The 25,675-nt window shown below is 43.1% G+C and overlaps 1 protein-coding gene across 2 annotated transcripts in view; it reads right to left on the bottom strand.

Moving 5' to 3' along the window:
• Positions 1 to 25,675, bottom strand: part of VWC2 (von Willebrand factor C domain containing 2) — a 57,177-nt gene that overhangs the window by 30,263 nt on the left and 1,239 nt on the right. For both annotated transcript variants that reach the window (XM_035318917.1, XM_035318918.1), the window contains exons 2-3: positions 24,454 to 25,235; positions 16,986 to 17,115 (exon numbers count right to left, since the gene is read on the bottom strand). In XM_035318917.1, the coding sequence (XP_035174808.1) occupies positions 16,986 to 17,115; positions 24,454 to 25,167 (844 nt within the window). In that variant the 5' untranslated portion in view covers positions 25,168 to 25,235. The remainder of the gene's footprint in view (positions 1 to 16,985; positions 17,116 to 24,453; positions 25,236 to 25,675) is intronic.

Here is a 25,675-nt window from a genome sequence, read left to right as displayed (position 1 = left end):
TTGTTGCATATGACTGAGCAGCTTCATTAATAACGATGTCTCTGAAGATTTCAGTTCTGCACATAGACTTGGTGGAACTTTAAATATACTGCCTGCCTGTAATCCATATTAATTTTGGCAGGCATTCTGAACGGATGCCCTAGGAAAGAATGGAGGGTTTCAGCAGTCTGCAGGCTAACAAAGTATCCTGAAAGCTAATATGATCGTTTCCCTTTTCATCCACATCCTGTATGTGTGTGTGACCATGGACATGGCACCTCGTCTAGCGGTGTTCTTCTCCAGCACCAGCTCTATACATTACAGAGGCACTGTGAGGATGGACTGCCTTGGAGACTGAGCTTGTGCAGGTTCGTATAAAGACTTGAAATAGACAAGGCTAGCTGCACAATGCTGCAGCTTGAAGATCTGAAGGTCTTTCTGAAAACCCCACCTAGTATTTCATTGCTACTAGAATAGAAGAAACTTCTGGAAATTTGAAAAAAAAAAAAAAAAGATCCAAATCAACTCACAGCTTGCCCTCTGAAACCACCAAAAAATGAGTTAAAAAGCCATGATGAAAATGAGAGTCACAACAGCAGAGCAGCAGAGGAAGCCCTCCCCCCATAAAGCTGGAGGTGCAAACTTGTGTCCTTTTCCAGAGCCATAGCCAAGGCTACCTGTGCAATGCAGCTGTCAGCAGATACCTTTCAGTTCAGCTGAGGAGTCAGAGCTAAATAAATAACATGCTAACTACATCATTTCTTCGTGCACATGAACCGCAGGAAACTTGTGTGCCTTAAGCGCACTAGCCAGATGGGATAATTAGGCTCAGACAGATCATTGACCTTCCTAGGAAAAATACCTCAGAAATGGAGGTTGACTGAAAAAATCTGTGTCATGTTATGAAACTCCCAAACAATCCATGGGAACCCATCCGTACTGACGGTGTTCTTGTGGGTGCATCTCCTAAGGGCTGGAACACTGAACTTTGGGTATTATTCAGGATTTCTTAAATCTTCTCTATGGAAAACAGCTCCGAGAGTTCACTGCTGGGAACTACTCAGCTGTCTTTCTATGAAAATGTTGAAAGCACATATATATGCATTTATGCTAAGCAATTCTCTCTTTAATTATCACCGAGGCTGGTTTGTCACAGTAAAACAATTTTGGGGAAGACAAGGCTTTGCGACAGCACAAAATGCAAATGTCATCATTTCACCTTCCCTAAATGGGAGGCATGACACCCATTTAAATCATATTATTTTATCTTGAATTATAAAGGCAAATATAATCAAACAATCTTCTGTTTGAAAATAAATTCATTGTTTTAGATTTACAAAGGCCGCATGGTCTCCCTGAAATCAAGGGAAACTTTCTTTCCTTTCTGCACCAAGTCTAGTTTTCCTTCCTCAATGTGTACCTCAATGTTCAGACCCACCCTGATGAAGAAATACTTTCACAGGAGGCTACTCTTCTATTTTCCAGGCGTTTCCATGTCTTGTAATTCTTTTCTTAGCCAATAAAACCAGGAAGGATTAGAACTCACAGTTCTAAGCACGACCTGCTATGAACTAAGCACATACTGCAACCCCAAAGACAAGCAATCCCAAAAGAAGTTCATAGTTAGAAGATAACAGCAACTCCTCAAGAGTCCCATCCTTCCTGTAGAGATTAGGGCTGGCTCAGTGAGCTGCAGCGACTGGTAGCACCTTTTCCTGCATCCCAGTGGCCTGGCATTCTCCGGAAGCCAGAAATTAAAGTCATCAAGAAGCTCTGTAAACGCACAGCCTACAAATATATTACCCATCCCAACATAAACGTGCAGCTCCACTTGGCCATTCACTGGACATTCCTGCATTAACAGATACATCTTGTTATTTGAGACATATCCACATAAGCTACATCCACAAGGGACATGGGGCATCAAAAACTAGTCCTTAACAAAACACACATATTAAAATAAATCAAAGTAAAAAACTAAACAGCTAATTTCAACTCATAGCAAGCTCTGACTTTGAAATACAGTTCTTTTTTTTGGCTGAGATCTTCAAAAGTGATTGAAGTGACCTATGCCAAACTTAGGGCCAGGGCATTGGTAAGGAAGATTTATGTCTTCTGCTCCACACAACACGCACTCACGTGTGGACACCACCCATCATGTAAAGAACAGCAAATCTCAACAGTATCACAACAGTATCTGTATCTAACTTCTCTTATCAGCCCCCTGGCTGAAAGTGTTTTTAACGGCTGTTCAATTGGATTGCTGCTAATGAGCACAGATTTTTAATTATAAAGCAAGCAAACAAGCAGGGAGAGAAAAAGAAGATAACAGATCAAATCATCTTGTGATTTACATAGGGGTAAATCAGAAGTCACTCCATTAAAAGAAGTGGGATTATAAGAACGTATGAAATGACTCGACCCAAGTATTTAAACTCTCTGTTTTACCCATTTCACACGACTTCCATGATCTCATTAATGCACTGTTCTTCTCTTAGCAGCAGTATCCATCCATTCTTACTTGCCGGAAGACACTTAACATTACAACAGACTTCACAGCATCAGGACCGTGAAGTCAGTCACATCACACTACACAGAAACAGAATTCACAGGATTAAAACATTTACAAAGTTCTTTCTTGATGCTAAACTACCTGGAAAGCATGTTCACAGAAAAGCTTCCCTACTGCTAGTCTGTCTGAATCTGTGCACAGCTGTGGCACATGCGGGTCCCACCTGTGCCACAGCCACTCAAAGTCCTTCTGAATTTACAGACAATCCAGTACATGGTAAGAAGAGATTTGACCTTAAAATTTCTTTAACTCTGATGTCTAGAGACAAGAGGTGGGAATCTGCCTTTTTATGGGGCTGCCCAGTAGGGCAGAGTTGAACCTCCTGTCCATAGCGACTCAGTAGGTCAAGTTGAGGGTTGGACTTAATGATCTTGAAGGTCTTTTCCAACCTGGATGATTCCATGATTCTATAATTCTACTCCCCAACACCAAGCAGCTGAAGATGCACCTCCAACTCAGGTACATCAGGTATAGTCATGGATGAATTACGGGTGATGCACCACAGCCTGTAGCAATTTCATGATTAAATCCAGACCTGTTTTCACTTACTAAATAGAGGAAACGGGAACAAAAAGAAGGTAAATGCTGTAGATTTCAACTCTCCTAACAAATGAATTGCAACGTAAGCTGTGGTGGTTTTACTGTGCTAGGCAGTCTAACACCACAACCGGTCTCTCACTCCCTCTCCTCAGATGAGGAGGGGAAGAAGTAAAGGAAAGAACAACTCACGGGTTGAGATAAGGATGATTTAATTAAAGAGAAAAAATATTATTAAGGAAATATTATTATTAATTAAACAATTCAACTAAAGGGAAAAAAGGGAAAGGGAAAGGGAGGGGGAAAGGGAATAACAAAACAAAACAAGTAAAGGCTATGTGGAAGTGCAGAGGAAAGAAATTACTCTATGCTTCCCACAAATGAGCGATGCTTGACCACGTCCTTGAAGCAGGGCCTCAATGCACGTAGCCGGTGTTCGGGAGGAGGACAGACATTTTCGCAACGAGAGCCCACCCCTCCCCTCTTCTTCCTTTTTCCACCTTTTATTGCTGAGTGTGACATCATATGGTATGGAATATCCCTTTGGTTGGTTTAGGTCAGCTGCCCTGCTGATGTTTCTTTCTCACTTTTTTGCCCACCCCCTAGGAGGGTCAGAGAGAGTCCTGATGCTGTGCCAGCACTTCTCAGCAGCAGACACAGCACTGGTGTGATACCACTGCTGTTCTAGCTACAAGTGCAGAGTGCAGCACTGTATGGGCTGCTGCAGGGAAAGTTAACATCCCAGGCAAACCCAGTATATAAGCTAAGCCCACATTTTCAGGCAGCCAGACGAAATGCTCTCTCTCATCTCAGGGACTGTAATAACAAGGCAAACTCTTCTGCTCTAATGCTCTATAGCAACAGTAGCTTTGTAGCTCTTGGTACAGTACTCCTGGGGCTATCTCTGCAAAACAAGGGCGTGATGGTCCATGCACCCACAGGAGCAGCTATTTTGCCCCTGTATTCATTTCAATATAGTCCAGGTGGAAGAGTTAGTCTATTAGAGTCAGCTGCCAACCATCTTGTCTCAAGAAAGCCTGTGGGGAACGCGCAACTGCTGCTCCAGCACACAACCCACCTTAATGGCTCTGCATTTCTTGGAGGTGAATTAAGGGGATGATGGCCTTGCCCCCTGCAGGAAGTGTTTCAAGAGGGAGCTTCAAGCTGGAAATGCTTTTCACTAAGCATGGTGTCTGATGAGCTCCTGTAGCATATAGTATGTATGTGTATACACACTGGAAATCTGCCAGATGGACCTCAGAGGGAAAGAAGAACCTTTGGAGCTAATCACAGCTTGGGGTAAATATGATAAATATGTGCAGTTTTTATGTCATCTGAATCTATACATTTTGCATGGTCTGGATTTTGTAATCCATGTATCTCACTAACATTAACACGACTTGTGTCAAGGGTGATTCTCACTTTCTTTCAGCCACCCATCCAGAATATTCATCTCTGGCAGCAGTCTCTAAAATCAGAGTGCAGATTCATTCTCCTCCTCAGTACCTTGAAACTTGCTTCAAGGACAGCAGAAGGTTCCAGATTGTTCCTCCACTTGGCTGACATCATGGAGGTTTTTATGGAAGTTACTGCTGGTGTATGGTTTTAGCCAGGGGACTGCACAGACAGCAGCACTGAAAGAGGGAGAGCACCACAGCCCTGTGAAGGAGCAGACACCACAGCAGACCTCAGAGCCAAAACCGAATCAGGTAGAGATATGCACTAATACAAGCACATACATTTCAGGATAATTGACGTGACTCTCCAGTCCTCTTCCCTGGAAATAATCAGCTGTCAGAATGAACTTCTCTAAAAAGACTAAAGAGTAAACCCTCCACTGATGTGAAATTAAGAAGTCCTCTCATACTGACAAATGCTTCGCCTTCCCGTAATGAAAACTGCGCAACGGATAAAAGTCCTCTGCTGAATGAGCTGCCAGCAAGAAAATCAAGACGAGTTATTTTTCAGCACCACAGGCACACAAGTGGTTCACTCTAGGAAGGCATGCTTGCCAGCAAGGCAGGCAGCGTTTGGCGGCACACAGACCCTGATTCCCCCAGTGCTTGGATGTTAGTGGTCTTGTGTGTTTTAGCAGCTTACCTGATCACAACAGAACGTAACAGCCACACCAGAAGGGGAACATACCTTATGTAAGCACACTGAAAACTCAGCCTGTGGATTGAATGCTTAGGCTACAAACTAGGTAATGAGATCTTCTGACGTATTCCGGCTGTATGTATGAGTGCTTAGGCATGTATATGGATAATTAGATATAAAACTTATGGGGAAAGAGAGAATGATACGCTGAAAAACAGTTGCCGAATTGTCTCAGGAAGTTATCATAATCATTACCTGCTTGGACTTCAGCATCAGTGAACTGGTCTTAAAAACAATCACTCGCTCGTGTTAGTGGCTGCCAAACCTCTGTCTAATCTGTTCATTAGCAATGTATCAGGTTAGCAAGCTGCCATGGCAGGAAAATAATTAGCTTTCCATTGCGGGGTGGCACATTTCTCTATTGCATTGACATAACAAATAACTCCATAAACTGCTATCATTTCTTTGCTTCTGAGGCCTCTTTTTTTTTAATTAACCCTTCAGTAGATTGCTTTCAACACACGCGAACTATAACTACAGAGAGCCCTTTGACCAACCACAGCTGTCTTAGCCAGCATGAATAGCTATTATACAAGCAATTTATGGGTGACCTACCTTTAGGTCATTTAAATACAGCTTCATAGAATAGCTGAAAGCAGAACATGCCAAAAGGCATCCTCATTAGCTCTTTCCTCCATCATCTGCATGCACTGAGTAACTTGAAAGCATAATTTTTGATGGTACTATTGTGTCCCAGCAAACATCTAAATGATTGTGCAGTGGTTGTGTGGGAAAAGGATTGCTCTGATTTAGAGATTTCTTAATTAGGTCTGGCTTAACTAGAAGATATGGGTACTTCCAGGATGCATCTGGTTGGGTTGAAGTCAAGGTAGCCTAGCCCTTTTTTCTGCAAAGTGCTTTACAAAGAGGCAGCTCAAAAAGGAAATTCTAAGATGTGGACAATATGAAAAAGTAATGCTGAATTTCTGCTCATGCAAAAAAGAACTCCTGTAAACAGATTTCTTCCAGACTACAGCATGTCACTCCACGCAGTTTCACTGTAGCTACATTTAGGCTTGTATTTTATTCCCCCATCAAAGATCTAATCTTTATTTTTGTCCTGGGAAAATATGTATCATCACTATCTTGTGCAGTGTGTTACATGGGTTAATTACACGGTGCATTAAAGACCTTCTTATGCATCATGACTTTTGATTTTCTTGCTTTTCCCTTTATTTTGCCTTATGAGTACAGGGATGATGTTTATTGGCACTATCCCTCTCCCCCAGTAAAACACTTTACCCCGTGATTTCTGATTCAAGTGCTATGAATACTAGAGCCTAATCTGTTCTCTCAGGAGAATATTCAGCAGTGTTCAGAGCTTTCTTGCTGCTCTTCTCTGTACTTCTGCAACCTCTCTTTGCTGAGTGCTCAGCAAACACACAACATTATACAAATCAGGTGGGAGGAACCAGTCTTTATATAATAGCACGCTTCTAATAAATGCAAGCCTTTCTTAATGAAGCCTGACAGATGTTTACAGAAAGCATTTCACATTGATATTTAACTAAAACCCCTTGGCAGAAATCTTAACAAGAGGTCATCAAAATATCCAAGCAATTTCTTTCACTACCTGACATATGGGTATGGTGAATTACATTTACCATTGTGCTATCTTGCTGCTTGGCTTCATAAGATATCATTAACAGTCATGAATCTCTTTATGTTCTGTCTTTAATTGAACTCAGTAAACTGTGTATCTTCCCCCCAAATTGCCCAGCTTAACTGGTGATTTACATTTTGAACTCAAAATATTCCAGAGAGCTTTAGACCAAGGGTTTAGGATCATATTATCAAAAAGGAATGGAAACTATTTTGGAGCATAGGAAATAACACCTTTACTTTTTCTGGGAAAAGCAATTAACACCACCATCGTGTGGAACTACCTTTGAGAAAAGACTTGACACATTGTGAGTAAGTACTTCAAACACTAGAGGCCCCAAGCCAATTGCTTGGATATAGATGTTCTTTACTCAATGCTATTCACTCAACAGTATTTTGGGTTCCGCTACAATGCATTGCTTGTTCTTTTTTTTTTTTTTTTTTTCCCTGCCACTGCTCCATCTGATCAATTCCATTGGAAAATGAAAGAAATAAATCACATGTTGGGTGAGCATGAAGTGAAAAGCTGCTTCCCCTGTGCTGCATTTGCTAAACTGAGTGTGACTTATGGATGGGCTGCTTGCAAGTGCTTCAAAGCAAGGTGGTCAGTAGCCAGCGTGCCACAGCAGTGTGTCCCAACGCTGCAAGAAACAAGAGGAAAAAAATACTCATCATCCACAAGACTATTAGGTATGCTGGTTTTATGCACGGAATTTTGAACAGGCTGGAATTACTCTTATCCAAGGGCTACCAGCACACAAGCAAAGAGCTAAAGACTCTCTAAGAAAAAAGGTCATTTAGAATAAAGTGTTGTTTTCCATTAGGAAGTCATTCCTCTATTGAAAATTTAACTAGCACCAGTGTAGGCAGCAAGAAACATTATAAGGTTTTCCTAAATAAAAACAGCAATCAAAGTTTTTGGTTGCCTATCATCTTTGGAACGTTAATCATTATGATAACTGTGCTGGTGAAGGTAATGAATTATTTTAGAACTGTTATTTTATTTATTTTTTTTTTTTGAATCACACCTGTACACCTGAACATGCTCAAGGAAACAAAACTGCATAAATAATTACTCTCATGGAAGCAACCCAAAGGTTCACAAAGTGAAAGCTGCTTCCAACTTAAAAAAATTTAAATTTTAAAATTGGGAAAGCACTCGAGTTTCCAACTGATAAAGATGTCTGACCTGCTGGGCAATGGTAATCGTCAGGGACTTTATTCAACACTCTCAAAGCACACAACATAGGGGAGTTCCCCAGGCCAGTGGTTTGAAACGCTAAGGCACTATTTACAGCAACAAGATAAAAATTAACAAGCACTGCAATCTTACAAATAAAATAACAAGAGTCTTTTAGCCTCTTCCCTAAGAGCCTGTCACTCCCCTTCCTTCAGGGACTTTTTCCAAACATATGAAGAGGCATACAAGTCATCCCCTAGTTAAAATAACGTCAGGAACAAATTTTCCTGTTCTGCATCACATCTGTGCTTCATTTAAAATGTACAGTTTAAACAGGACTGGAAAAACAAACAAACAAACAAAAAACTTCTGAAATTGCTGCCATGCTCACTTAAGATAGAAGACATCCCAAGGGAGGAGGAGTTATGATGAGTTAAGGCAGCGCTTGCATTAGTAGTGCTGCATTGGATGGAAAGGCCACCTGGTTAAACAGAACAAATGATGGAATAGCAACGTGTTAAGAAATGAAGTTTGGAAAATTTGGTTTAACAAAATCAGCCAATTCTCTGCTTCCATTCACCAGTAAGTCACCTGGATCAATTCACATATTCCTTAACCGTTAAACCTTAACTTCCTGTGAAAAGTAAGGACAGAAAAATGCACTGCATTTAGAAGTAAAGGGAGATTTTGAGCATATCATTGTATTGGGTTTATGTGGCAAGGTTTTGGTAGCAGGGGTCTGCAGGAGTGGCCTCTGTGAGCAGAGCCCAGCAGCTGCCCCATGTCAGATCAGAGCCGGCTCCAGTCAGCTCCAAAAGGGACCTGCTGCTGGCCAGAACTGAGACAGGGAGTGACCCCGTTGGGCCTCTGGGAGAACAGGTTTAGAAAAGGGGAAAAATAAAGCAACTGCTGTACAGTTCAGTGCAGCAGGAGGGCAGGAGGAGCTCCAGGCAGGCAGCAGCAGTTCCCCTGCGGCCTGTGCAGAGGCCCCTGGTGGAGCAGGCTGTCCCCCTGCAGCCCATGGGTCCCACACGGAGCAGATCTCCACGCTGCAGCCCATGGAGGAGCCCCCGGTGGAGCAGGTGGATGTGGCCTGGAGGAGGCTGCGGCCCATGGAGAGCCCCCGCAGGAGCAGGCCCCGGGCTGGAGCTGCAGACCGTGGAGAGGAGCCCACGCAGGAGCAGGGGGTCTGGGGGGAGCTGCTGCCCATGGGGGACCCGTGCTGGAGCAGTTTGCTCCTGGGGGATGGACCCCATGGTACGGAGCCGTGTGGGAGCAGTGCTTGAAGAGCTGCTGCCTGTGGGCAGCCCATGTGGGATCAGTTCAGGAAGGACGGCATCCCGTGGGAGGGACCCCATGTGGAGCAGGGGCAGGGAGGGACCATGAAGGAGTGGTGGAGTCGAAGCTTCAGGGACTGACCGCAGCCCCCATTGCCCGTTCCCTCGTGCCATTTGGTGAAAGTAGCTAGAAGAGGGTGAATGCATGGGGAAGGTGTCATTAGTTTTGCTCTTAGTACTCACTGCTCTATTCTGCCAGTGATAGGTAATACGTTATATTAATTTCCCTACACTGAGTCTGTTTTTCCTGTAACAATAATTGTTGAGTGATCTCCCTTGTCCTTATCTCAAGCCTTGAGCCCTTTCCATCATATTTTCTCCCCTTCTTCCTCTGAGGGGAGGAGTGTGAGAGCAGCTATACTAACATACCACCACACTTTACTGTAAGACTCCACTTCCTCTCAAAGCCACGCAAATTCTTGGATGCCTGATTTAACTTAATAAAATAGAAATGTAAGAAACCAGATGAAAATAAAGCCAACACACAAAGTGCACATCTTTCTTCATTGCTCCTTTTAAGCACACAGAAAAAAAAAAAAAACAACACTAATCAGCCATGTACTCCTATTACTGAGGTGCTGTAGCACCTAGCTAGTAAATAGCCTCTATTTACAAATGGGATTATTTGCAGAGAATACAATTGAGAGCTCACATGGACAGAGTCTGTGGCTCAGCTAATATCAGGCAATATATTAACCTATGGTAATTCAATCTTGAACAAGACAGAGTTTTAGAATCTAAGACATCATAATTTAATCAAATACTACGGTATTCCACTGATACAGAATTTTATTCCAAGGATAATACATTGAGATGCACACAAGTATTTTAAACATGCCCTCTGAATCTTTGCCACAATTTCAGTTAGTGACATATACAAAATCAAAATAGACATCCAAAAGCAAAACATGGGAGCAACCTTAACACTGGGATTTGTTTTCTAATGAACCAGCGTAAAGAATAAGACTGAGTATAGGAAAACTTTACCTCCCTTAATATTCATTTTCAGAACTTTCTTCAAACAACAAAGAAACAACACTGGATGCAGTATATGAAGACTGAAGGGGACACAATACAACTCCAGGATATCTTTAATTTACACATATATAGAGAGACAGATAAGATATAAAAAAATAAACAAACTGCAATACAAACTCAGGGGTTACCCATTTCAGTGGAAAGTGAGCAAATCCCCAAACATACATCTCTGTAAAACAGAAGCCAGGCAAGACAAATCACGCAACAGCACACTGTTTACTGCAATGCCCTGGTGGATATTAGCATGAAGTCACTTTCCTGTCTGGAACAGAACCAGCACCCAGGACTAAATGGGATGGCAGGTGTGTGAAAATGCCATGGTGAGCAACAATGTAAGGTACATAAGGTAAATCAGAACTCTTTTTTTAAAAAATAAAAAATAAAAAATAATAAAAAAATTGCTTCCATCTTTCTGCTCCTGGAGCTGAAGCTAGATACCTCTGAAGAACAAAAGAGCCATGACAACCCGAAGCACTGTCCTGACTGTACTGCGAGGAGCAGGCAGCTTGTTTCCTCATGTTCACCTGGTACCGTCCCTGCCAGTCAACTGTTTGGGCATGTTCTCTCCCATCTTTTGCTTCAACCCACAGCAAAGCAACAGCCCTGTCAACCAGCTGCCATGAGTGACTGATAGGGCAGAGTTTAGGTGTGACACATGAGCTAAGCCTGCAGCATCAGGAGAGAGGAGAAAAACTGGCTGCTGAAGAAAAGCTGCTCAGGCTCTCTGCAGCAGCCTGTAATGAGAAAATATTGCAGAGTGAGTTCTGGAATGCCTATAGGATACACTGCCTTTATATTTTAATAGGCTCTTCTGCATCCTCCTACCTAATATAAAAGTACTACTTTAAACACTAGTATAACTTCTGATTGCCCTCATGCGCCCGAGCAAAACGACAGCGTGCCATGTACTCAGAGACAGTTACTGCTGCCTTTCAACAACAGAACTCCCTGCTGAAAGCATTTTGGCTTCTTATTGGAAAAAAATGTATACACACTGTATATACATGCAATAAATATATATACCGTATGTAGAGAGATTTGTTCTTGTAACAGATTTAGGCTCAGTATAAACGGGTAGTTTTGCCATGTCTTTAGGCAGCTCCTTCTCATCCTCTGATAGCTGTTTATCATGAGATAAACCAAATAATTTGGAAGTCAGTAAAACACACAAAAGAAATTCCCTTAGAGGAAACAACAGCACCTGTAACTACTTAGCCAGCTCAACATGAAAACAAGTCAACACTGTATTTCATATGCAAGAGCATTCCTGCACATATATGCGAGTTGGAAACAACAACGACTTTGTGATTTTGGGATACATTTTTGCATGGCCCACTTTGCAGTGTTGCACATTACATCAGATCCAATCTAAGAGGAAAATATGGCCCAACAAAGTCCTGTGATTTCTGTGCTGGAAACACATGTTGCTTGTGTAGCCACCAACTTTCCAGAGTAAAGAGAGAAAACGAGAGATACTATAGGGTTACAGAGATACTATAGGGTTAAAGGAGTCCCTTAAATTAAGATGGTGCAGACTCAACTTCATCTCAACTTTGTTAACAGCAGAAAACAAGACCAAAAATTACTATTATTAGTTTACCGACTTCACCTACCAGATTTGGAAGCCACTCTAAATGCCCAAGGCAGCCATAAAGGAGCAAGTCTGATATATCTTTGTTTTCAATATATAGCTGCCAAAATACCTGCTAGAGTTTTTCACCTAACTGCAAATTCTCTAGGTAATTTTAATCACATACAGCTGTTCATGCAACTTTAATGGTGTTTTTCCCCCTGAAACATTAATATTTCCTGGTTAACAGTCCTGTATTATAAATCATTTTATGAAATACAGCCAATTAAAGCAGAAACTTTGTGCAGAAGTTTTTGCTAAGTGACTGATACACACAGAAACATGGAACAAATACTACCCTCCACACACACACAGGCATCTGAATTCCTGAACTGAACACATGAGAAGGGAACACACCATGTTGGTGCATACAGCGTGGGTAGGACAGGGATCAGGGTTAAAGGATTTCTTGTTCACTATGTTATTTTTTAATGAAAATTCCCTTTTTTATAAATGACATACTGTTACAATCTTAGCAACTGGACTTTACAATCAGTTTAGGATTCCTATATTTTACATATAGAAGACCACCACAACCACCCCATTTGATCCCTCGCTTAATGCAGACTGAAGAACCATCCTCAGACTTTGAAACATCTGTGTCGTCTCTGCTTTATATAAATTATCTGCCAAGACATGACTGAAGAAGGTAAATAGAGAGAAGAGAGAAGAATCAAAGGTACTGCCTATTTAAATTTCACAGCAGTTAAGTTCCTGATGTTTGCAATAGTCCTGTCTCGACCTCTACTGGGACAGCATTATGATACTTTCTCAATTCCCGAGACCAAGCTATATACGGTTGAGGGAATATCATATTTTATTTAAACATACTGCAGAAGGACATTAAATTTTACAGGTCAGATTCTCCATGGTGCTTGAGTAAGGCTGGGGCTGCAGGAAAAGCAAACACTCTGCTCACTTGAGAGCTGCAAGGTGAAGCTTCCTTGGTCTGCCCTTGGGCTTATTATGGCCAGACAGGTCCCTCTGCCCACATAGATGATGCTAGACCTGCACCTTACCATCAGCAGCCATTTCAGCCACACAACACATGTATTTCAATTTAAGTATGACCCCAAACATGAAAGGAGCTCCTGACAGCATCCACCTAAGGCACCTGAGATGACTCCACCTGAAGTAACATCTCCCCCACTGCATGATCACTGAGAACAGGCAAGACAGCAGATAACATAGACCTGGCAATAACCATGACCTGTGGTCATGTTTTAGACTGACCATCTCTGAGCCTTTACCGACAGGAGACCTGTAGCTCTGCCTGTTGCAGACGCAGAAACACCACCAACACCCAAACAGGTAAGTGCTGAGAAGCCACCAGAACCAACTTCACTTTATCTGGGGCAATCTTTCAGCCATATAGAGAAACAAAAACCTGTTGCAGACCTTGGAACAATCTGTTTGTGGTGTTTTTTCTTTTTTCTTTTTTTTTTTTTTGTTTGTTTGTTTGTTTTTTTGGTCTAGCAACCGTTCTTCCCCTCCGGGCTCTGTCTGGGCTCCTGGATTAACCCAACATACGCCCCCCCCCCACACACATGCAGCTCCTGTGCCTGCTCTGTGGTGGCAGGCTGCAAGCACGGCCACGTCCAGCTGTGTGCGCCTACCGGGGTTCCCATACTGAAAACAGAATTGGCACAGACAACCAAGGTAATTAAATTTAGGAAAAACAATTCACTTTCAGTACTAACCACCCCCCCGCCGCCCAAATGAATCATTGGCAACAAATGCCCAGCCTTTTTCTAATGGAGAGGGAGCGCTGTGCTTATCATCTTTATTCCTCGCTCCCTGTGGACTGTAGAAATGTTTGTGCCAGACTCCGAACACACCGGTATCGCTGTAAATAGGACCTGCCTCCACAGGAGCAGCTAACTACACTGCCAGTACTGTAAAGCAGGAAGGAGATTGGAATGGGGCACCTGTTACTCCGTGCAGCTCTCTAAAGTCAGATTTAAGTTTATGGAGGATTTTTCTTGTTGTTACTGCTGTTGGTTACCTGAAGCATGAAGCTCAGTCCCCACACAAAGAAATCCTCTCTTCCATTCCTCTGTCCCCACACTGCTTCCTTGCAGGGCACGTAGATGAAATAACTACAAAACAGTTCACTTGTAGTGACTTGTGACATAAAAAGCATGAAAATTCCTCCTACCCAAAGATTTCCTCAGTTAAGTGCACCTTTTATCCCTTCTGTAAGCTACTTTTCTGAACAGATACTTCTTTAAAGTACTACCTGTCCATGTACACAAAGAAGAAAACATCTTCAGCTATGAAAGTATCTAGGCTCCTGCTTGACAGACAGGATGTGATACAGGTTATTAAATCCTACACTTCAGACTGTTCCTCACTCTGCAAGTTTTCCATTCACTTCTAATGCTGAAAACAAGTGAGTACCGATGCAAACACTCCGTTGCACAGCAGCCTATCCACCCCTCCTTTGAAGGGTTGCCAGCACTTTTGTGAAATCAGGTTGGAGATGTCAGCTACACCCCTTCCTTCCCACAAGGGATAATGCACAGTGTCTCACATCTGCCAAGTGACTGAATTCACTTATTTCTAATAATGACTGGCCTCCATGAGATTTCCTCTACAATTCTTAATCAGGCCTTTGTACGTGGTCCTGCCAGTGATGGAGGCACTTTCCTAGCTCTGACCCTGTTGGTCCACCAGGCCAGGCAAGCTGGAAAAGCATCGTATGTGATGAAGTGCCAGGAATGGGAGGGAAATCTGAGAGCAAAAGTTGTGCATTTTTAGTGCATGGGTTTGAGTAAACACATAGAACTCAAACTTCACCTCCTACCTCTTCTTGCTCTGTCAAGGGCAGGATGCTGAGTGTGAAAGCAGCCATCTATCTCCCTTGCATGCTTTCCACAGCCTCCCTATAAGGCAGGCTCCACCTTTCCCACCACGCAGGTTATGTGGCTGAGCAAACTGTGCATCTCCTACGCTCTTTTGGGTTACTGACACGATGTCGTTGAGGTCACCTCTGCTGCAATCAACCCTGAAGCACAGTGCTGGGATTGTTTTCCCTGACTCACATTCGCAGTGCATTTGTTCCAGTAGGCTTGAAAATGACGGGATGAGGCAGGCTAGGTTTTCCTGCTCAATAGGCTTTTGATCCAATCTAATTAAAACATTTAGCAATTCACTGAAGTTCCTTGCAAACTGCACAGATCCAATGCTTTAAAATAAGCTCTGAAAGCAAACAGCCTGGTATTTTTTGAAACAACTCCCCAGATGGAAAAGGATTCCTCAGGAATTTCTTTACTATACTATACCAAAGCTGCTGAACCAGAAAAGCCAAGCTTCTTTTGAACTATCTTGTTTTTGTTGTTATTGTTAATGGCTTTTTTTTCCCCTTGTCTAAAAGCTAACAAGAAAAACCACTCTTGGTTCTCTGACATGCACAGAAGTGACAGGACAGCTCAGTGGAAACAGTCAGCTCTGGTCACCTTGGTTTGAAACTGGGTCAGTGATGCCAGCTTGTGGGTATACTGAAGGAATATGCAATTAATGGGGGGGACTCAGATGCTGAGGACGAGAACACCCTTTTCTTGCAGGCAGGGCTCAGGTTATTCAGCTTTTGTGCTCTGAGAGCAGGCAGCCATGTCGTAACTAAGGCATTTTTATGCGTGGCTTTTGAAACAGGCTCCCTTTCTGGGAAATGCATCAGGGAATCTATGGGAAGGGCCAAGCCAAGCCCCACACTGTTGTACTAGCTTAATTCAAAGGCAAGCAACCACAGAGGATGGCCACCACCACATTGTGGGAGCACGTGCACTGACAGGCAAGTCAGGGGAGCTCCAAACAGCAGCAACACTCCTGGAGACCTTCAGCGGGAAAGACTACGCAAACTTAATGCGTTGTGCTTGTAGCTCCATCCCTGGCATTGAAAACAGACCTCCTGCCTGCCAAGAGTGCCCTCCGTCCTCCATGCCTCAAAAAATGCCTCCTCACCTCTGAAAGCAGAGTGCCCTTAAGCTGCACCACCAGGAACAAATTCCTTCAGGGTTGTAATGACCAGTTAAGGGATGGGAGGCAATTACTTCCGTACCCATACAAACGAAACTCCCTCATTGCAGTTAACTGTCCCTTATCATCTACTGTTGGATTTGTGGGAAAGCACATACTGTACACTCTCTCCTCCCCTAGCCTTTCCACCGTTTTAATCCATTTATTTTAGCTAATGTAACGGAACCTACCTATTCTACAGAAATAATGTATGTCTGCAAATTATCTGAGTATTTTTAAACGTCTTTTTTTTTTACTTAAAATATAATTTCATTTGAGATTTTGCAGCTTTCATTTCTATTAATAAATTATCATTTCTTCTTTATAAGTGATGAGCTAGTGTGTCATGTAATTTTTTCTTCTAAATAGACCAAGACTTTGATCTAATGCAAGCCCTTGCTGGGAGTAGAGAGACTTTCTGTCTAATTTAGTTACGAAAAATATTCAATTAAACTTGGGAGTTTAATTCATTTAGTTATGAAAATTAAATGAGTTCAATAAGGTGCATTTGATTTGCCTCAGGGAAAAAAAAATCTCTGAAAGGGGAACAAATAAGAAGGGAGAACAAAAGTAACTTTTATTGCTCAGATTGAAAGGTGGATAACATGAAGAGCTTGCATGCGTTTTAGTGTGGCTATATAAAACGTATCCACAACGAGTTTATGCAGATTTTCTATCCAGAAGTCACATGAATATCTGGCATTAACACTCTGATTGTCTCCTGGGTAACAAAAATCCATCTAGGTCATAACTGAGTCCATCCCAGTCACGAGGAGATCAGCCTCCTCACACGGGGAAGACACCTCCCACACACAATCCTTCTCCATCTCCCTTTGGGGAAGAAGGAAGCAGTGGAATTTTTTTTGCAAAAACAGAACAGAGCCATTTGGATCTCTCTGTGAGAAACCCCCTTCTAGTTTTCCAGCAGTCACTTACCATTTTTGCAGATGGGACAGCACTGATCAGGCTCATACACCGGATCCACGCACTCGGTCTGGGGACAAGCTGACACAGTGCACAGCACTTCTCCATTGGCTTCACAGCGACACTTCTCACACGGAGAAACCTGAAACACAAATCCACTCGTCTTTTAATGCTTTCTCTTGTTCTTTCCTCGATCTCTTTTTCCTTCCATTTTAAAAACCAAATGCTTTTTATGGCCTGAATAACACAAAGGGCAAGGCCAGGCTCCTGCAAAATGATGGTTCTGCTGCAGAATGAGACACAGGTTCTGCTCTGAACCTGTGCCCTGAAGAAATCAGTCAAAGGGATCTTGGGAACAAGAACTCTTTATACTTTAACAAAAACAATGCAAAAATGTCCTCACTCCTTTTCTATTCCAGCATAATAGGTTCATAATTCAGATGAAATTTGGTTTAATTCCATCAGAAGTTCAAAAATTAATTTAGCAAAAAATATTGTATTGAAAATAGTTGTTTTTTTTTAAATGAAATATGAAACTTCTTTTAATGTAAATCCTTATTGCAATTTTTCCATTTTTGAAAGTTTTCGGTAGCAGGAAGCTGCATTTTATTGAAAATAATCATTTTCATAGAGAAGTCAGGAAAAACATCCAGTGAATTCAGGTATTTTCCAGAAGTTAACTATTCTTTTTGCAGTGTTTGAAACTTTCTGAAAAGAAACTGCAATTCAAAGAAAGGGGTGAAGCACAGAAAAGGGTCATCCCTTTTTTACCTTCTGAAACATTACTGGTTTTTGAACACTTGTACTGAATAGAAGTACCGGGAGATAATTACTTAAATGACCTACTTCAGTGAAATTAATTCCAAACAAGTTAGAATCCATATTTAAGAAAAAATATGGACTTTAAAATGTCTGTATTTGCTAGATGTCCTCTTCAGTGTTCCTGAGGTGGTGCTTCATGTGGCATCTGTAACATCCTTGTACCACTTGAGGAGCTGGAGGTGAAGGGAAGCAACGGTGCTAAGGAGGAACAAGTGGTATACTGTAAATCTCATCACAGCACTGCAAAAACCACTCTGCTATCCATGCTCAGAGTGCAGGGTGAAAGTGCAGCTGCATGTTATTACTATGATCCTCTAAATCCATAATCTGTGCACATTCTAGGTTTACTTAAGGTCAACAATTTGACGAGGCTGATTTTGCTTGGACTTCTTCCTGTTCCAGATTCCAGCTGATGCCAAACAACCATCCTCTGCATTTCTCCAACGCGAGCAGAGTAGCCTCAAGCCTAAAAAAAAATCCTTTGCTGTGAAAAATCATGCAGACCTCTAACTTGCAGATCATCTGCTATCTTCTCCCTATTTCTGAAGCAGCCTGTCACATTTTTTTCCTCAAGTCCATTCTCTGCTTGCTCGCCACTTTCACATCTTTCTCACTTCCAAAGTTCAAACATGCTGATGCTTGCACAGCATCATCTCCAACTAAATGCTCATCCATGCTTTGCCACTTCTCTTCCCACCTGCCAGGGCTGTCATTTGTTTATGCACTCATGTATCTTTTCACGCTGGCCCCTCTGCGTAGAATGCCTAAATAGGGTCTGTTGCTGTGTTGCTTTCTGCTTTTATTGCTATTATTTATTTCAGACTTCCTTCGCTAGCTAGCTGCTTCCAGATTTCTCTTTGCTTTGCACTCTACCCAGGACAAAAACACACCATGAGTTTATAAAGTGCTACAAGCAGGCTGATAGCCCAGCACCACAGGTTTTTATTGCAGGCTTAAGGACAAGAACTTTGTCTTGTAATTGCTCATAAACTGCCATGTTCACTTGCAGAGCTGGAGTATCAGCAGATGAGGAGATTTCTGACCCAGTGTTCAGTGTCAGCTATCTCAGGCAATCACTTAAATTCCATGTGAAATCTTGCATGTAAGCAAACCTGAGCCCCTAGTTATTTGCAAGTCACTGGTAAGATTCCTTCCCTCTGGAGTTACATGAAGAAAAAAATACGTACTAAATTATAAAAACACGTTTGTATGTTTGTTTTTTAATTGGGAATCCTTGATGAATGCTACCAGAACTCAATTTCAAGGATAAGGCTCAACAAGGCAAACTGTAGCTTTCAATTGGTTTCAGTTTTTTTTGCCATCACTTGAAGAACATGCAAATTTGCGACTAATCGCACGCAGTTCAGTGAGGCCTGTAAGTACAACAGATATTCCCTCTCCCAGAGCTTCACTTTGTAGCTATGCTGTTCAGTATTGAAAATGATGTAAAAAAAAACAAACATCTACTAATAATCAGGAAACAGTAACAGCAAAAAGATGTCATTCCTGAAGTCCCTCGTCTGTAATATATAATATTCTAATTAAGTAGGTTGTTTACTAAAATTCCGAATATACATAAGCCTAAAACTTCTACAGCAACAAGCCATTAAATAAAGCATTGAAAATACTATAAAATGCGAAACAAAATTGATTGAATTTTTGTCTAATGATAATTTGGAATGATGGCCTTCCCTCTTACACAGCACGTATGGCTGAAGACTACATCCTTCATGAACCGAGCACTCCACCCGTGTGATACCGCAGTCATGAATACCCTTCCTGTGTGATACATGAAGGGCTGCTTCAGGGCAATGCAGACAGAATCACAGAATCATCAAATGGTTTGTGTTGGAAGGGAGCTTAAAGATCACCCAGTTCCAACCCCCCTGCCATGGGCAGGGACACCTCCCTCTAGACCAGGTTGCCCAAGGCCCCATCTAGCCTGGCCTTGAACACCTCCAGGGATGGGGCATCCACAGCTTCTCTGGGCAACCTGTGCCAGTGCCACACCACCCTCTGAGTGAAGTATTTCTTCCTTATATCTGATCTAAATCTCCCCTATTTTAGTTTAAAACTGTCGCCCCTTGTCCTGTCACTACAGGCCCTGGCAAAGAGTCTTTCTCCATCTTTACATAGCACACCTTTAATAAGCACTGTCATCTGTCAGGCACTATTTTGTCCAGCTTTTCTCTTACTGGACGAGACAAACACTCTCCTCTGACTTCCCTGTCACAGGCACTTACGGTTGCTGTACAAATAGCAGTTTGTGACTCTCTCCATTCGTTGGCCCAAAGGTCCCATCCTTTACTCATCTAGGAACACACCGAAACCCAGAGGTACGCTTGGTGCGGTTACTTCATATAAGAACACATGGAAAATGCACAGCAAAACCTCCAGCCACGGTGTTATCCCAAACCAGGTACAAGCCAAAACCAAAAACCAGATTCTGATGCTCATGAATCCCATTTTGTCCTGCACCGCTGTTCTCCCCCCAGTGTTACTATGCCACTCTTATTACCTGAGGGAGTTCCTGTGCGGTTTCCTGAAGTCAGCAGGACCACACGTCTAAGTGCAGCCCTCCAGGACATGTAATGGCAGCAGAGTTGAGGAGGTTCTGCATACGTTTGTTTTCACATAGCTCTTTTCAGGCATGTAAGCAAAACGTAGCTGCTAAATTGGTATTAGTGTCAACCTTTATCTGTTCATCCTCAGACTAAATGGTAGAGCACTGCTTTTTATGTATCATCATGATGTAGTGGGAACTGGAGAAAAACACCCATTTCTTTCCTCATCTTAATAGCAGCTTAATACTTGGAGACATAATCATCACTAGAGAGAGAGAATAAGACAGCGTATGTATCACAACAGTTAAATAAATCAGAATGAAAAGACACATTTGGTCCTTCATTTCCTCTCCTACACTCCTCTAATGCAAGAACATTTCCCTGCAGCACAGTTTCTAATGACAGCCAATGCAACGAGCATCCCACTCGTTCATTTGGGAAGCTACCAGTTTAGCAGAACTCACACTTAGCACATTTGACATAACCAGGCTGGGCTGCAAACAATATGACCTAGCAACCTCTTTCTGAGGCCTGGTCTACAGATGAAGTTATTAACATTAACTACGCAACACAGTAGCTCCGCCTATGCAAAAGCCATGCAAAGACAACAAGAGGCACAGAAGTCTTAAGTATTCACCAGGCAGCTGTAAAAACCTGTACAAAATAGAGTACAGATGGCAAAAAAAAAAACACCCTTCTTTATAATTGTTTGAAGGGAAGTTTATAAACAGATGTATAACTGTTGTGCTATGAAGTTGCAGATGTAGGGAAAATGCAAGCACACAAATGCGTAAACAGGTAGATTTCCCACTAGTGGGACGTGAAGAAAACTTTAGCTTAGTAAGGGCAGTGGGTTTATTCAGCAACTTGGTATAAATTGTCATAATTAAGAAGTGACAAGACATTTACATTCATTGAAGTAACTTGAGCTCTGTCTACCCTCTTTCCACATGCCAAACAAACAAAAAAGCTGAATAAAAAAGAACCCATAAATTATTTGTAACGTACATTTTCTCCTTGAGCCTTGAAAACATCTAAGCTTAAAAAAAATTATAATCACAAACTGATTTACTCTTCTGCTGGAATATGTATCAATATTTTCTTTGCACTTACACAATTTAGGATAACATGAACAGGATTAGGCTGACAAGAATAAACATACCAGCCTTGTTTTTACTTCTGCATCCATTCACAGACATTTCAAAATCCATTTGGGTTTGTTGACTTCCAGATATCCAAGTTATTCACAAAAAAAAAAAGAAAAAAGAAAAAAACAGTTTTTGGTAGCATGGAAATTCTAAACAAAACACACAAAGCAACAACTTTCGAAAACGTATGTCTTTCCTAAATGATAATACACTTCTGAAGATAATTTATGGTCCTTTAAGTCAGACTGTATTTTCAGATGTTACTTTAAGACTGAAAAAAAACCTCGTGGGGTATGTGCTCAGCAATCCCTAGCTCCAGTGCACAATTTTTTCCTAATTGCATTTCACCAGCTAAGGCTTTTGCTCCAATTTCACCTGTATGGATCCTGTCATGCCTTTGCCATACTGCATCTCTATACCCACCGGAGAGCAGAGTGGTGCTGATGAAAACAGCTCTATGAGACCTCATCCTTCTGCTACACCTGCGTTCTGGTTTTGTATTGACATCCATGCCCTTTTTAAAAAGCTGAAAAACACGTGTGCACACACACACAAAGCCTGCGGGAAGAGCTGCCAATCAAAGAAGAAATGCATCAAAGCTCCCATTCCCTAGCAAACTCAGCTTGTGAGTTAGCACTGTCTCCTGTCGAGGAAATGTTTTGCTACGTCAAGCCATATATGAATTTTACATAAGCAAACTCCCAGACTTGCCTGTATATTTACATGTCTGTACATGTTTGTGCAAGTAACCTCATCTGAAAGTTAGGAAGTCACCTTTTTTTCCTTCAGTGGTGGCTGACACTTTTGGCCACAAACCGAAAATAAACGTGCAGAGAGAGAAAAATCAGACCGCTACCCATTTAAAACTCTTTCCCTGACCTTAGCATATTAGAGGTAGCATATTAGCGAGCTCTGTAAGACAGTCCACTTTAAACATGTAAAATGGCCTTTGAAACTGAGTGCGATTATTTGCATTTACAATTGCTTCCACTCAGCAGCAATCTGACTACATCTGTACTTTGCTTAGCCAGAAATCTTGGCTGATTGCAGTGGCAGGGGTAAATGTCTGCATTTACACTTCTGTGCTCTTCATATTGGAACCGGTGTGGGAACCCAACTAAAAACCACTGACCCCACATGCCGAAACAAGCAGGCTGCAAATCCACTGCCTAGCTGTGCTGATAACTTTCCTTGAATTTCTGGAGCAGTCACTCACTCTCCCTCCTTCCCAAAGCTGACTAACAGCAAGAAGTAAGGAAAATGATATTCCATTACAGGAGGGCATCAATGCAGCTGCTAAAGGCTGAGTGGGATTAAAAAGAAAGTTGAAAGCCAAAGCCTGTGCAGAACAACATTTCTGTAAGTGTCACTGTTGAGCATTCCCTTTTCACCGAGGCTGCCAGCCACGTTCAAGTGTAACAGGAAGCCCTAAGGTTTTATCCTCTTGGCACACACTTAACAAGGTATTTCAGATTACAGCCATTAATACAGCAGTACCGTGTACAGAGAAAGAAGTGCAACTTGTCAGAAAAGCCTGAGCAAACAGTGAGGAAAAGCCTTTAAAACTTCCATAAGGAGATCTACAGAGAGCATGTGCAGAAACATGACTGCTTTGGCCACCCTCTAGAATTAGCTGTGCTGGAAATGAAAGGATCCCAAAACCCACCTCTGAAAACATCACGTCACACCAAGCAACCCCTGTTAAACCTAACTTCTTCCTCTTAAACTGGAAAACTGCTGCCCCAGAGCTGAACACAATCCTTGAGGGCAACACAGCAGAAGGGAGGACACCACATTCCCTGTGATGCTTTGAAAACCACGGCTCTGCACTTGCCTACCTGAAGAGGCCACGGGGAAATGCTGGGATTTACTCTGAGGGGAGTCTTTCTTCTCCTTTATTTGTTTATTTCTCAGTAAGTTGAAGAATGTGGAAGGACATTACACATTGAACTAAGTTTCTAAGAACACATAAGTACCACAGAGAACAGAGGTGGTAACTTATTTACAGCCTTCACAAACACATTTTCTTTTTCTCCACCTTGCAAGGGGCTCAAGCTGCCAGAGCTCCGAATTGGATTTCACACTCCCTCAACCTATTCAATTCTAAAATATCAGGTGTGTTCACACTGGGGTTTTGAATCAGACCCATATCTAACAGTCATTCCCAAGCAAATTCTTAGAGCCTGCCTGCAGATCTCAGCCACTATAAAATACAAAAGGGAAAAAGTCAAGAGAAGCAACCAGGAAATTGGCCCCAGCTCCCGAACTTTTCCATACAACGTAATAAAGTTGCATTTTCGACAATAATGACCTTGCACAGTGATGCTTAAAAGTCCCTGCTCTGAAAGGTTTTCTCTAAACAAAGCTTTTCAAGTCCTTTGCTTAAGCATCACTGTAATCCAGATTGGAAGCCATGCTCTTACTAAAAAGAAGGCCCATAACCATTCTCAGAAACCAAGTATTACACAACCTTGGCAGCCCAGTTCAAGCAGCAAATAACAAGGAGAAAAGTAATGACTGTTAGGAAAAAGGTATCACCGCTGTCTAATGACTAGGAACGGGAGTCAGCTCCCCAAACCCTGCTTGATCCCTGCAAGGTAGGAGTTTCACAGCTAACAGTAGACTGAGGGAACAAATGCAATTTTGGAAATTCTCATAAAATTTACTTCACCACCAAGCAGCATCCTTTCCAGTAGTATTTTTTACTGTAAATACCAGAGGAATTAATAAAGATCAGCCCCCTCATTTAAAAACGTTACAGTACCACAGAACAAGAAAGGTCATGTTTGAGGGGAATATTTTACAGCACTGCAGAAGTTGCATTAACACAGAAATGAAAAGGGGAGGGGGAGGCCCAAAACACCCTCCGTGAAAGCATTTCGAGACCACCACGTCACTTCAAATGACAGAAGGACCCACGAAATGACTTTCTGCTTCGGCCCTTACCATGAACTCCTCCAGGGTTTGGTAGGTTTTCCCCCGAAACTCACAGTAGTTCTTCCTCTCCTTGCACTGCGGGCAGCACTGCGTGGTGTCCACATGAACGCACCGAGGGTGGAGCCTGGGGCACTCGGGCTGTATGCACAGCGGTCCCTCTTCAGTGCAAAGGCAGGGGCAGGCGGAGGGACCCGGTGCAAACTTCTCCCCGATGGCGTAGACGAAGCCACTCTCGTCCACGCAGCCCTTCCCGCGGTAGTCCGGGTAGGCATACTCCTCCGGAGGCTCGGGAGTAGCGCTCGCCACAGCGGCCGGGAGAGATGAGTCTTCGGCCACCCGAGGGTCCTCGGCAGCCGCATCCCTTTGCTCTTGGACTTGAACGCTCCCGGATTTACCTCCTGTGCCCTGGCTATTCCAAGCCTGCTTTTGCTTAGTCCACGACTCCTTGTTTGAGTAGGTCCTGCTTCCTTTGCTCTTCCAGTCCCTGGTGCCCTCCTCCCTCCCGCTCCTGCCGATCTCATTCATCTTCCCCGGGCCTGTCTGGCTGTCCCTTGTCGATGTGTGATCCCTCTTTTCCTGGCTCGCTTTTATCTCCTGTTTGTCTTGAGCCTTGGCCAGTTTTTGCACGGGTATGGTGGAGCTACAGAGGGCAACCATGAGGCAGCAGGTTACGAGGAGCGAGCTAGAGAGAGCTCCAATTGCCATTGCAGTAGCGCTGGGCATCACCTACTGCATCCCACAGGGGACACTGCGTTCACATCGGAGGGAAGCGCTCCGCAGATCCACGGTCCCTAGGAAGAGAGCGGTTAGGAACACTTGGGCTCGCGCGCCTCTCCCCCCTCGCGCCTCCGACACCTCAGACAACGCGCAGCCGGCCTCGGCACCGCACGCCAGAGGCCAACAACAGCCCGGTGCCGCATCCCTCCTCCAGCCCGGCTCTGCGACGTCTCACGAACAGCAGGGCTCTGGGCACGGACTGTCTTCGGCTGGGTAAAAGCAGGACGCGCAGCTCCGGGCGGCGGCGGCCTGCCGAGGATCGGGGTGCCGTGGGGTTACGGCCACACGTCGGGGGGGCACACGCCCAACTGAGCGGAGCTCCCCAAAGCGCTGCGCGGTCCGGAGCCGAGACCAGCCCTGGCTGAGCCCTGCTGCACGCCCGATGGTTTTCATTAACCTCTTATTCAGAGTGAAGTTTGGTTTTTTTTCGGCTTCATACCCGCCGGGGGGGGGG

This window comes from Oxyura jamaicensis, chromosome 2 (genome assembly GCF_011077185.1).
Source record: "Oxyura jamaicensis isolate SHBP4307 breed ruddy duck chromosome 2, BPBGC_Ojam_1.0, whole genome shotgun sequence".
In the NCBI taxonomy this organism is placed as follows: domain Eukaryota; kingdom Metazoa; phylum Chordata; class Aves; order Anseriformes; family Anatidae; genus Oxyura; species Oxyura jamaicensis.
This window is presented reverse-complemented; position numbering and strand designations above follow the sequence as displayed.